General features: G+C 50.0%; 1 protein-coding gene across 6 annotated transcripts in view; it reads left to right on the top strand.

Moving 5' to 3' along the window:
- Positions 1–10,630, top strand: part of EZH1 (enhancer of zeste 1 polycomb repressive complex 2 subunit) — a 258,699-nt gene extending 248,069 nt beyond the window's left edge. For 2 of the 6 annotated variants that reach the window (XM_053361925.1, XM_053361926.1), the window contains 8 exons: positions 273–469; positions 587–678; positions 1,986–2,026; positions 2,450–2,575; positions 2,731–2,909; positions 4,069–4,164; positions 5,152–5,304; positions 5,518–5,689. In XM_053361925.1, the coding sequence (XP_053217900.1) occupies positions 273–469; positions 587–678; positions 1,986–2,026; positions 2,450–2,575; positions 2,731–2,909; positions 4,069–4,164; positions 5,152–5,304; positions 5,518–5,688 (1,055 nt within the window). In that variant the 3' untranslated portion in view covers position 5,689. Of the gene's footprint in view, positions 1–272; positions 470–586; positions 679–1,985; positions 2,027–2,449; positions 2,576–2,730; positions 2,910–4,068; positions 4,165–5,151; positions 5,305–5,517; positions 5,690–6,940; positions 7,026–7,125 lie in introns of those variants that run through there. The other 4 variants (XR_008327290.1, XM_053361924.1, XM_053361928.1 and 1 more) reach the window with 4 other exon arrangements.
- The last annotated feature ends 2,115 nt before the right edge of the window (positions 10,631–12,745 follow it).

The raw sequence follows: 12,745 nt of genomic DNA, 5'->3' as shown, positions 1-12,745 counted from the left end.
ACACACTCTTCCCCTTACTTTTTAGGAGGGGAAAAATGCGTCTTATAGAGCGAAAAATACGGTACTTCCAAGCAGCTTAATCCCAGAACCTGCTTTCCGCATCCAGGTTCAAGCCTGGAGTGGGGTTAGAGATAAAAGCATCTGATAAAAGCCTACTTTTTTTTTTTTTTGAGGATTGTCCCGCGGCAAAAGGGACCAGTAGCTCCTTTGCAGCTTGCTTTTTTAGGCGAGTTCTCTTCCAACCTTTTGTGTTTGTTCTCGTGTTGCCCTAGAGGCAAACTCACGTTGCCAGACCCCAACCAAGCCGAAGCTGAGCCCTGCCTCTTCGCAGCCCTTCGTGGCTGACATGCCGCTGGAGCCTGTCGAGTGGACCGGAGCCGAGGAGTCCCTCTTCCGCGTCTTCCACGGGACTTACTTCAACAACTTCTGCTCAATCTCTCGGCTCCTGGGAACCAAGACCTGCAAGCAGGTATGGTGGACCTCTGGGTGGCTGGGAAGAGCAGACCGGCGGCACCACCAGGCACCGCATGTGCAAAGTTCCTGACGCCGAGAGTCCTTTGAACGAGCTGCATTTCTCCCCTGGCAGGTCTTTCAGTTTGCAGTAAAGGAGTCCTTGATCATGAAGCTGCCCGTGAATGAGCTCTTGAATCCCTCCCAGAAGAAGAAGAGGAAGCACAGGTGTGTGGCCAGGGCAGCCTGTCCAATAGGAGGCTCACGAGGAAATCCCACGTAAAAATAGTTGCATTGGGCTACAGAATATTGTTGCCCCTTGATGAAGCCTATGGGGAGGGCAGGGATTGCGCAGGACAAATGAATCCCTAGCTGTTGTTTCTGCTTTTCCACACATATTGAGGAAAGGGGTCAAAGATCTAAGATGTGGCTGCTTCATGCCCACGCCCCTCTCTGAGTCTTGTTTGGCTGGAAAGCCCCCTGCCGCCCATGTTGCTTTCCCCCCAGCTCCCAGTTCCTCGGAGAAGGATGTGGCAGGGAAGATCAGGATAGAAGCTACTGAGCCTTGGGGATTCAGCATGGTGTGTCATCAGGATTAAAGCTGGGTGTGGCGATCACACAGGGTCCCTGGACATTTCACCGTCTATTGATCCCTGTGCCACCACTTTATTTCCCGCTGCCACCACCCAGGCCCTACCTGGTACAATACTGAGTCCAGTCAGGGTTAAATTGGAACATAAACTTTGGTTTATTGCAGTTTAACAAGCGTGTGGTTTCATAAACAGTATCAGTCAATTACATTCATGGAGTGCCTATCCAGACCGAAGGTCCCAGGCCACAGAGAAGTTAGGCTGGCCTCAACTAGAGCCAGGGCTTTTTCGCTGTGGCTCCGATCTGGTGGAACACTCTGTCACAAGAGACCAGGGCCCTGCGGGACTTGACATCTTTCTGCAGGGCCTGCAAGACAGAGCTGTTCCACCAGGCCTTTGGCCAGGGCACAGCCTGACTCCCTCCCTCGGCAATCTTCGCGGAGCTCTGGCCCAATGGTTGCCAGTGGCTTGAATTAATTAATTTTATAATGAATGATTTTAGAATGTTGTTTATGCTGTACTTTTGTACTGTTTTATTGTTGTTAGCCGCCCTGAGCCCGGCTTCGGCTGGGGAGGGCGGGATATAAATAAAATTTATTATTATTATTATAATAACTTCCACTACCTGCTCTCACTCACTAAACCACCTCTCAGATATTTACTTGTCTGCCTAGCCCCTAACTGTTCCTGACTCAGCCTATTTTGTTACACTAACTCAACCTACCCACAACTCTAGCCCAATTCACTCCCACTCCAACCAACCTCCCAATGAACACCACCCTTTGCCCCTCCCAGAGCTGGTTTTATAGTCCCTCTGACTCCACCCCCCCGGGTTCTGATTGGGTAACCTGTTTAACTATTTCACCTCCAGCACTCATATGGTAACATCACACTGGGACATTCTTTTCTCTCTCCTCTCTCCCCCTGCCCCTGTCTCCAACAAAGGCTCTGGGCTGCTCACTGTCGGAAGATCCAACTTAAAAAAGGTACTGTGCATTCTCCCCCAACAATGCCCCGGTTCGGTTTTCTGCCCAACTGGAAATTTTTTTCGGGGGGTCCAGAATGTCAACAGGCACTCGGTTTTGCCATGTTTGTAGTCTTTCCTGTTTGAATCTCAAACAGAATCCCCTTGTCGCTTCCCCTAAGGCAGTACCATTCAAGTCAGAGCAGGTATCCCCTCATTGCCCTTAGTGTTATTTAAAGAAAAACCCTTTACGGGGAAGCTATGACTGCCAAGGTCTCAAAAGGGTAGCCTCTTGTCGTTCAAGCCCTATTCTAGCGCTAGAAGAAGCAGAGCGTGGCCCTCTGCATGTGGGGCACACTGTCCATTGGGGGGGTCTCCTGTCTGTCTGACCCTCAAACTTCCACGGGGCTCAGCTCACAGCTTCCCCCTCTTTCTCTCTGTGCAGACAGCTCCTCCACTCAGGTGTACAACTACCAGCCCTGCGACCACCCGGACCACCCTTGCGACAGCTCTTGCCGGTGCATCATGACCCAGAATTTCTGCGAGAAGTTTTGCCAGTGCAATCCCGACTGTAAGGGGCGAGGCACTGGGCCGGGCTTGAAAATCCTGGCGCGTGGCGTTCCAGGAAGAGTGGGCAGGCACTCAGCCTCATGTGGGTTTGTTTTCTGTTTTTCTCGTGGCGCGCGAGTCCCTTTGAAATGTGTCTCTGTTGTTTCCTCCCGCAAGGCCAGAACCGTTTCCCAGGCTGCCGGTGCAAAACGCAGTGCAACACCAAGCAGTGCCCGTGCTACCTGGCGGTCCGAGAGTGTGACCCGGACCTCTGCCTGACCTGCGGCGCCTCGGAGCACTGGGAATCCAAGGTGGTCTCTTGCAAGAACTGCAGCATCCAGCGGGGTCTTAAGAAGGTATATCTCTGTTCAGAGAGTGGGGAGGAGAGAGAAGGTTAGTCGAGATTGCATGTTGTGGGTTGGTGCTAATGAAAAGGTGTGGATATTTGAATTTTCGGGGGGGGGGGCGGAACGGGGAAAGCCTGCATAAAAGTTCTGTGCAACTGATGTATTTTGCATAACTCATTTTGCTTCCGCTAGCCATGGGGAGGAGCAAGAAGTAATGGCAAACGCTCAAGCCCAAGCATTTCTCATTATTTCTCGCTCCTCCCCATGGCTAGCAGAAGCAAACTGAGCTATGCAAAATATATCAGTCGCACAGACTGATGTGTTTTGCATAACTCGTTTGCTTCCGCTAGCCATGGGGAGGAGCAAGCAGAAGCAAACAGACCACTGTAGACACTTCAACTCTTTGGCAGGTCTTAAATAGCTCTTGTAATGTTACGTAGACTTTGGATACGATGGAGGAATGGAAAAACAGGAGGATTTATAATAATGCAGTTGAAAAAGTTAACTACAGAACCCACAGAAGGGAGGAGGGAAGTGTTGAGATTCGGAGGAATCTTGTGTAATTCTTATTATTTGCGGTTTTGAGCGTGAATGAATTTGTAAAAACCAAATAAAAACCACTTAAAAACAAAGAAGAGAAATGCTCAACCCCAATGCCATTCTTTAATGGGAATGCTAAGTAAGTTTCACAGCTTCGACAAGCATCACTGGGCTTATTTCCACAGCCGTAAGGGCTAAGCAGCTTGCTTTTCCAAAGGGGATCCTCTGAGCATTGCTGCTCTAGGTGCAGAGCACCAACAGATTGGGAGCTTTGTGTTAGAACAGGCTTCCTCAACCCCGGCCCTCCAGATGTTTTGAGACTACAGTTCCCATCCTCCCTGACCACTGGTCCTGCTGGCTAGGGATGATGGGAGTTGTAGTCCCAAACACCTGGAGGGCCGAGGTTGAGGAAGCCTGCGTTAGAGCATCAACTGATTGGGGGTCTTTGAAGGACAGGCATCTTCCAGAACGGATGTGGGTAGTGGATAACGGATGTCTTGAAGGGGGCCTGGAGTACCTATTTGGTCCCTCCCAGCCCTCCGAGTCCCTGGGTCAGTGTGGTCTGCCGCCACTTTCCCAGGGACCCGGCAGGGCAGGCTGAGGCACCTTCCATCTCTCCTCCTCTTAGCACCTGCTGCTCGCCCCATCGGATGTTGCCGGGTGGGGAACCTTCATCAAGGAGGCGGTGCAGAAGAATGAATTTATCTCTGAGTACTGCGGGGAGGTGAGTTGGGAGGCAGGATGTGGCATGGGAGATCCAAATTCCTCTCTGGCGTGGCCTTCCTCTGCTCTGTTGGGGTCAAAGGGGGTGCGTGGAGGGGGTGGGGCAGCAAATCAAAGATTTCTTGGCATCCCACCTCCATGATCTCGTAAGGCGGAAAAGGGACTTCGTGGAGGAAGCGCGGCTTTCTTTGGTCAGGAAGCAGATCTGGCGTTGAATGGGAAGCCTGTGCAACTGTCAAATCCTTCCCCAAAGTGCGTTTTGTGGCTAGCTCTGGTTTTGCCGTCCCCCCATAGCCCAAAGGCTAAGATGAGGCAGCTAGAAATGGCCAACCATTGGACTTTGGGGGCCCTCTCTGGCTCAGCAGTCCTTCTAAGTAATGGCACCTGGGGCTTGAAGATGCAGGCAGACAGCCTCTGCGTTTGTGCTATCTGTGGCCAGCTGACTTGGGATGTGGTTGGGGGAAACTTTCCAGGCAGTCATGATGCTATTCTCTCGAACTCTTAGGGGAGGGGGGATATTGTAGCGCATAGGTAGTGGTCTTTGCCATTCTACGAGAAAGTGAGGCTGAGCAAGGGCTAGGTGCTCTCTTCTCCTCCATGACTATACAGTGGTACCTTGGAAGTCAAACAGAATCCGTTCTAGAAGTCCATTTGACTTCCAAAACATTCGGGAACCAAGGCGCGGCTTCCGATTGGCTGCAGGAAGCCCCTGCAGCCAATCAGAAGCCGTGTAGGACATTTGACTTCTGAAAAACATTCGCAAACCGGAACACTCACTTCCTGGTTTGCGGCGTTTGGGAGCCAAAACGTTTGACTCGCAAGGCGTTCGGGATCCAAGGTACGCCTGTATTAGCTCCCCCGCTGTGCTGTTTCTTGCAGGGAATGTGTGCTGGTCTTTTTCCGCTTTGGGGGGGCTCTTGTCTGCCCGATCTAGGGGTTCTTTGCGGGAGGTTGATCCCTGTAACAACCCTATCTGCTTGCTTGACAGGATCTGACTTGGTCTCCTTTTGCCCACTCACTGGCTTTTATCTATTGTCCTTCCTTCCTTGCTTGCTTCAGCTCATCTCTCAAGATGAGGCTGACCGACGTGGGAAGGTCTATGACAAGTACATGTCCAGCTTCCTCTTCAACCTCAATAACGGTAACTGACCGCGTCGGATCAGTGACACAATCCTGAGTAACGGAAGGGGAAGGGGATGGGGGGAAGCAATTCGCATGATAGTGGCAATGCGGGAACCCCTCCCCCCAAAATATCCAGCCCCTCTGCTTGGTTTGGAGGGAGGCAATTCAGCTTTTTCAATAGGGCCCAGTAGTGTCTGTGGTCTCTTTAGCTCTGCTTTCCTTCCCCGGACAGATTTCGTTGTTGACGCCACCCGGAAAGGCAACAAAATCCGGTTTGCAAACCACTCTGTCAACCCCAACTGTTATGCCAAAGGTAAGATGGGTGGGCTCAGCGACTGTTCTGTGGGAGCAGAATGGCCCCTTGGTGTCTTTCTCATTCCCCCCCTCCCCAATAAATAAATAAAGCAGACATGGTAGGGAATGCATTTTTAAATAATCAGGTCGGATAAAGATGAGCACAGCAAAGCGGTTCTGTAGTCAAAACCCCCGGCAATGTGGCTGCAGGTTTTTGAAAGTAGAAATATTCGGTAGAATCGGTTTTCCTGGAAGGGGAGGTTTGGAGCACAGATAATAATAATAATAATAATTAATAATAAATTTTTATTTATACCCCACCCTACCCAGGCTCAGGGCAGCTAACGACAAATTTAAAACACTTAATTATAAAAGCAACATAAAATACAGTATAAAAACATGAATAACAATAAAATTCAAAAATCAATTTAGATAATCCCCAGGGCTAGCTGGCTGAATTGGTCCTACTTGAGCCAGCGAGGAGACCAGGGGAGAATTAGCTGTGGGGTCTCAGAGCGGGTAATCTTCATAAAAAGGGGAGAGGGAGGGCAGGAAGGGGAATAAAAGATCAGGCTAAGTTCAAATTGAAAGCCAGGTGGAAAAGCTCTCTCTTACAGGCCCGACGGAAGGAGGTTAAATCCTGAAGGGCCCTATTCTCATGGGACAGAGCATTCCACCAGGTCGGAGCCGTCACTGAAAAGGCCCTGGTCCTGGTGGAGGATAGTCTGACTTCCTTAGGGCCCGGGACCTCTAAACTATGGTTGTTCATGGACCTTAAGGTCCTCTGCGGGGCATACCAGGAGAGGCGGTCCCGTAGATACGAAGGCCCTATCAGGGGTTCTGGGGGGAAAGGGAGTAACATCCTGCAGCTGTGGGGGAGAAACAAGAAGCTTAGATGAGATGAAGGCTCAGTGTCTGAAAGCCCTAATTCAGATACTGCTGGAAGCCAGACTCACTGCACTGAGTGCCTCTTGCAAAATCCAGAATGGCAAAAAGAGAATGATAGCTATTGGCCGTCTAATGAATTTAAGAAATAGATCCTAGCGTTCAGTAAAAGCTTTTGGGCTTCTAGTCTTCGTAAATAAAATGGGAGGGGGGAGGTTTGGATTAACCAGTTACTGTTGTCTATGCCAGTTTGATGCTTATGTGCAAAAGTAGATTCTGACTGTGAAGATACCATCTGGAACCTTCTTCCCAAGTTTTGCTGTGTCTTAGCAAGTACCCTGAACTCGGGACCACGTACGTGGATGGTTGGTGGGCGGCCGGGACCCTGAGGAGCTGGGGGGGGGAGGGGGAGGAGCGATTGTCATACATTGATGTGGCCGAGCAACTGACACACTCCCTCTCTTGCTCTGACTCAGTGGTGATGGTGAACGGAGACCACCGCATTGGGATTTTTGCCAAGAGAGCCATCCAGGCCGGTGAAGAACTCTTTTTCGATTACAGGTGAGAGTGCGTGTGAGAGGGAAGGCGCGCAAGCTTTTTAGCTCTGGGAGGTGCTGAGAAGTTGCGGAGGAAAGTCCACGTTGCTTTCTCTTCTCCCCAGGTACAGCCAGGCAGACGCGCTCAAATATGTTGGCATAGAAAGAGAAGGCGAAATAATCTAGCCGTGCTCCCAGCAAGCATCGCCGCACCCTATCCATGCTGCTTCCCTTGTTGCTGTGTGTGTCGTGAGCGCTTCATTCCATCCAGGTCCCTCTTCAGAGAAGGAAAGGAGGAGCAGGAGAGGCCCACAAACTTCCTACAGAAGTGAGATTCTGACTTCCAAGGCCTGAGCTGGGGAGCCCTTCTCAATTGCCGCCGGAGGAAAATTCAGAGGTGCTGAAAAGGCGTTTTGAGCCCTGCCCCGTGAAGAATGAGCCTGGGGTTGGGACGCTGGGCTTTGTGGACTCTGTTGGTCTTTTGCGGGGAAGCCTGGTTTGAGCTGAAGGAAGTATTATTTTCCTCTGGCTGCCTCCTCCCTTCTCTGCAGGCAAGAGCAACACAAGCGAGAACCCCAGCTGCAGGGAAGGATGAGCCGTGAAGTGCTAAGCACAGGAGGTCATGGGAGCAAGGAATTCGTATAGGCTAAGGAGCTGTAGATAGAAGCAAGGAGCATGGGCACATAGAGATATGGGCAGAAAGGTGAGGAGGAGTGTTTGGGGCAGCTAAAGTGGGTCGGTCAGATGGGGCAGAGGGTTGTAGGAGGCGTCAGGGCATGGGAGGCGCCACCAGCTCTGGTTTGGGTCTCCCATGGTGGTGATTTGACCCCTTCTGTTGGTTGCATTAGGGCGTAATGGGGCTTCTCCTCCCTAGCCATAATCGGGTCTCTTCCATCCCGTCAGTATGTGTTAGATATTGGGAGACGGGAAGTACAAAGCGTTCTCAGAGTCCAGAGGAAGCCCCGGTTGTTTTCAGTCCTGCGAGGCTGAACCAAGAGTCCCTGCTGGTAGCGACAAAGCGACTGCGCAGAATGGTGCTGCAGCTGCGCTGCCCAAGACCCACTGTTTTTAAGAAATGACTCTGTGGCTACAAGCCTTAATTCCCCCAGAGTCTCGTGAGCAATTCTCCCGTCGCCTCTGAAGCAAGGAAGTTGCTTATCCATCATCTGTCCTCTTCTAAGCCCTCCAGCAGAATCTCGGGCCCTGCAGCGCTGGCAACACTCCTCCTCCTTTGCTGAGTTCACGTTTTTGGTCAGACTCTACCCCTTTAAGCTTTTAAATAAATGAATGAATGAATGAATCAGCACCTTTGAAGCTGCAGGAGGTTTCATGCAAGGGATGTTTGGGGGTACGTGTCCCAGCTAGAATGAAACCTTACGAAATGCTGTTTCAGGGATGGTATCGGGACTACAACTCCCATCTGCCCCTGCCAGTGTGGCCAGGGATGATGGGATGTGTAGTCTGTTCCTCACCAAATTCCTCTCCCTCAGAAATCAGGATTCCCCCCTGCCTATTGATGTACAAAACAAACAAGTTAGCATGCACTTTAGAATAATTTGCTCCACCATGGGTCGGCCGTGGAGAGCTGGGCTCTCCGTGAGCTACAGAGGGTGGGAAGCTGAGTCGATGGCATGAATTACTGTAAGGGCTGGGTCCTCATCAGCTCCGGCAGTAATAATAGCCAGCTTTTCCTGCTGTTGAGGTTATTTGCAGGCACCAGCAGAAGACAAGACGTTCTTCTCAAAGTTTGGCATAGCAGCTGCTGCGTGTGACGGTCTTGTCCATTTAGAGGTGGCAAAAGAAGTTTTACACTATGGGGCTGGGTTTCGTATTAGTAGTATGCAGAGCTTTTGAATTCTACAGAATTATCTCCTGCGTCATCAGGGAGCGGTTTCTTACTACCGGCAGAGAGCAACATTTTGGCCTAGTCTGAAGGATTTTCAGCCATTTCAGATCAAGATAGCTGCCTAATTGTAGAAGCTCCCGCATCTATTCCAAGTAGAACACTCTTTGAAAGGGTTCATTGGCCAAATCCCTTTCCCTGCCTGTCCCTTGGCCTACATTTGACATGTAGAATAATACCATGGATAGTGTCTAAACATGCGTAGAGTGCGTTTTCTCCCATATAGCTATAACCTTCCCTCTGTCATCTGGGATCAGGGCTTTCCAGGCAGGGGGGCTGCGATTGCTGGACAGCCTAGACTTCTCAAATCTTTCTCGGAAATTAATAACAGAAAGAACTAAGCAGCAGTGACTGCGCCCCTTTCCCTGTTGCTCATCTTTCCCCAGCACCTGAATACTCATGGTGGCGGGGAAACAAGGACATCTATCACACACATAGTCGCTCAAACCATTTTACTCTGCTTCCCAACACGGATATTGATTCTGTTGTGAGAAAAGGAGATCCAGTAGCTGCCAGCTTGCAGTCCTCCTCCTCTCCCTGGCTGTTGCTCATACAGGACCCTCCACAGCAGCCCTTATCTGTAAAAATGCGAAGAAACTGACTAATTGTGATGGGAGCTTTCTGCGGCAGCAGCCTGCTTCCGAGATTACGTGCGTGCATGCTGGATGCCGAAGTTAATAAAAGAACTTCCACTCTTCGATGCATTAAATCAGGGTTTCCCAAGCTTGGGTCTCCAGCTGTTTTTGGACTACAACTCCCATCATCCCTAGCTATCAGGACCAGCGGTCAGGGATGATGGGAATTGTAGTCCCAAAACAGCTGGAGGGCCAGGTTTGGGTAACACTGTGTTAAATGCTGCCTAAAGCCATGAAGGAGGCTAGCGTTCGGATTGCTATCGGCATAGCAGCAAGTCATTTTTGGTAGCAGGGAAGGTGGAATTGGAGTGTGAGATTAGCTATGGGGCTGTAGCTAAATAAAATAGATGCAAATGCACTTTTTCCCCTCAGCTACCTCTGCACCCAACTTTAGATTAAGGAGAATATGGTTCCTGGGGCAGACTGCAGTGGGAAGGTCTGCAACTCTCTGATTTGACCAATGGCTTGAAGTGCCAAAGTGAGCTGCTTCCTTCTGAAAGGAGCTATCCAGTGCTGAACCTGCCACTGGTTTTAAGGTGATGCAAGTTTTAATACTTTGCTAGGGGCTGGCTGGGCCTATAGTAATAGGCGCTTCCTCTGCTCATCTCCGTTGCAAAAGTAACTTAACCCATAAAAAGGCATTGTTTGTGCAGCTGTTTGGGTGTTTGGACCTCACATCCATAGTGCATTCTGTTCCCTCTTATAATGCAAGCCTGCATCGCTTGACACTTTTGAGGCACGGCGCAGAGGTTGGCCGGGGCAGAGGCCTCCAGTCCCCTCCCAGAACATTTATAGCGTGGTAACGAGAGCAGGTTTAGCATGCAGGATTGTGAACTTGTATGCTTACTTCCACCCCACCCCCCACAACACAACACAACACACACAAAAAGGAAGTTTAATGGAACTGCTCTTGTGTTGGAGAAATGGTGGCGGGGCAGAGCAGTATCTCTCAAAGCCACTCTTGTCTTGGCCTCTTCCTCCCAACTCCTCTGGCTGCTTATGTCTCTCTGCTTTGCTGCTGGCAACTTATGTGCACTTTATATATTATGGCTTGTAAGAGTTTTGTCTTAATAAAGTTGTAGTGACTGCTGAGTTAAGTCTGTCTCTTTTCCAGCTTGCCTGGGGACAGTAACCGTTTGTCTGACCCGGGGGGGGGGGTCGGGGCCTTTGTTCAGCTGCGGGCAAAAGTTGATAGAGCAGTCGTTCGGATACTTACCTCTTACCCATCCAAGCAAGCAGGCAGTATTAGCACAGGCCAAGGGCAGGCAAAAACACTTGAGGAGAGCGAAGAGCAGGGGTGTTTGGGGCCCAAATAGAGAGATCTGGTCTAACCACTACCACCACCACCCCGGCACTTCCCACACCCTCAGGAGACCGAGGGCCAGGACAGTACATGCATGTTTCGAGATGACAGCACTGTAACTGAGTAATGCATAAACAAGTTGAGATACACACGCATAGAGTTGTTGAGTTGGAAGGGCCCCGGGGTTCATCCCCGTGACATTTGCGTAGGGCAGCGTTCCCCAAACTTGGGTCTCAGCAGTTTTTTAGACTACGCTTCCCACCACCCCGGCCATCTTGCTAGCTAGGGATGATGGGAATTGTAGTCAGCTGGAGACCCAAGTATGGGAAACACTGGTATATAGAGTCCCACAGCAGAGGGGAAAAGACAAAAAAAAGTAGGGAGTGATGATGTGCTTTCTACTTTGTTTTGTATTGTGCGTGTGGTTTGTGTCTCTGAGAACGCTTGCCTCACGATGTCAGAGGTACCCAAAGGAATGTTTCATCTCAGTCACCCTACAAATAAAGGCCCATAAGAGGGGGTGGGGAGTCCATATTAAGACGGTGCCTTTATTAAGCTGACTGAAATGTCATGAACTGGTGTGCAAGCTTTTGATTTCCCTAGGCTAGATGGCAATGAAAAGCAATGACAAACCTAGACAGCATCTTAAAAAGCAGGGACATCACCTTGCCGACAAAGGTCCGTATAATTAAAGCTATGGTTTCCCCAGTAGTGATGTATGGAAGTGAGAGCTGGACCATAAAGAAGGCTGATCGCCGAAGAATTGGTGCTTTTGAATTCTGGTGCTGGAGGAGACTCTTGAGAGTCCCATGGACTGCAAGAAGATCAAACCTCTCCATTCTGAAGGAAATCAGCCCTGAGTGCTCACTGGAAGGACAGATCCTGAAGCTGAGGCTCCAATACTTTGGCCACCTCATGAGAAAAGAAGACTCCCTGGAAAAGACCCTGATGTTGGAGAAGATGGAGGGCACAAGGAGAAAGGAGCGACAGAGGATGGGATGGTTGGACAGTGTTCTTGAAGCTACCAGCATGAGTTTGACCAAACTGCAGGAGGCAGTGGAAGACAGGAGTGCCTGGCGTGCTCTAGTCCAGGGGGTCACAAAGAGTCGGACATGACTAAACGACTCAACAGCAACAACACTAAATGGTAAGAAGAAATCCAATGAGAGAGAAAGCAGGAGGGAAAGAGAAAAGTGGAAGGTGTGGGCATTTGGTAAGAGTCTTGAGGTGGCATGGCGGAGTAGCACCATTAGAAACAAAGATATGAAAGCTAGGAGCTAAATGGCACCTTCAACCTAGGTTCTGGGCACAACAACAGAATGTCTAGGTGAGCCTTTTCTTTATAACAAGAATACAAAGCTGAGAATGAATGAACTGCAGCTAAAATATCATCTTCATTTTTCACGTGGTCTAGTCCTTCCCCTGACCACCCCCCTAATATTCTTAAGAGGTTCTCTTTTCCAGTCTTCAGAGAGTAGCTGGAAGTGGGGAGGCAGGAAAACGTCCTCCTTTCCTTCCACTCTGCAGTTTTCATCTGAAATCTTGGGCTCAGTACTGCACCCAGAGCTCAGAAACTGCTCACGTTAACAAACTTCCCTGTCGCAAAACACGCCTAGAACAATGGGAGTTTTGACCATTGGGGAGAAGTAGCAGACATTTTGCACAATTCAGGATGCATCTAGGCCGCCTGGGAAGAGGAAACACATTTACAACAACGGGTGATTCCATCCTCTCTTCAACACTTGATGAATTTTCATGAGGACCTTTTTTAAAAATAAAAACAGGTACAAGTTGCAGCAGAAAAGGGAAGAACAGACTTTGAAGACGGGGGGGGTGGGGAGAGAAATTGAAATATAGACACCCTCCGTTGCTTATGGGTTGCTGGGGTTTTTTTAACTATAACT

Source organism: Podarcis raffonei, chromosome 13, assembly GCF_027172205.1.
Source record: "Podarcis raffonei isolate rPodRaf1 chromosome 13, rPodRaf1.pri, whole genome shotgun sequence".
Taxonomy (NCBI): domain Eukaryota; kingdom Metazoa; phylum Chordata; class Lepidosauria; order Squamata; family Lacertidae; genus Podarcis; species Podarcis raffonei.
This window is presented reverse-complemented; position numbering and strand designations above follow the sequence as displayed.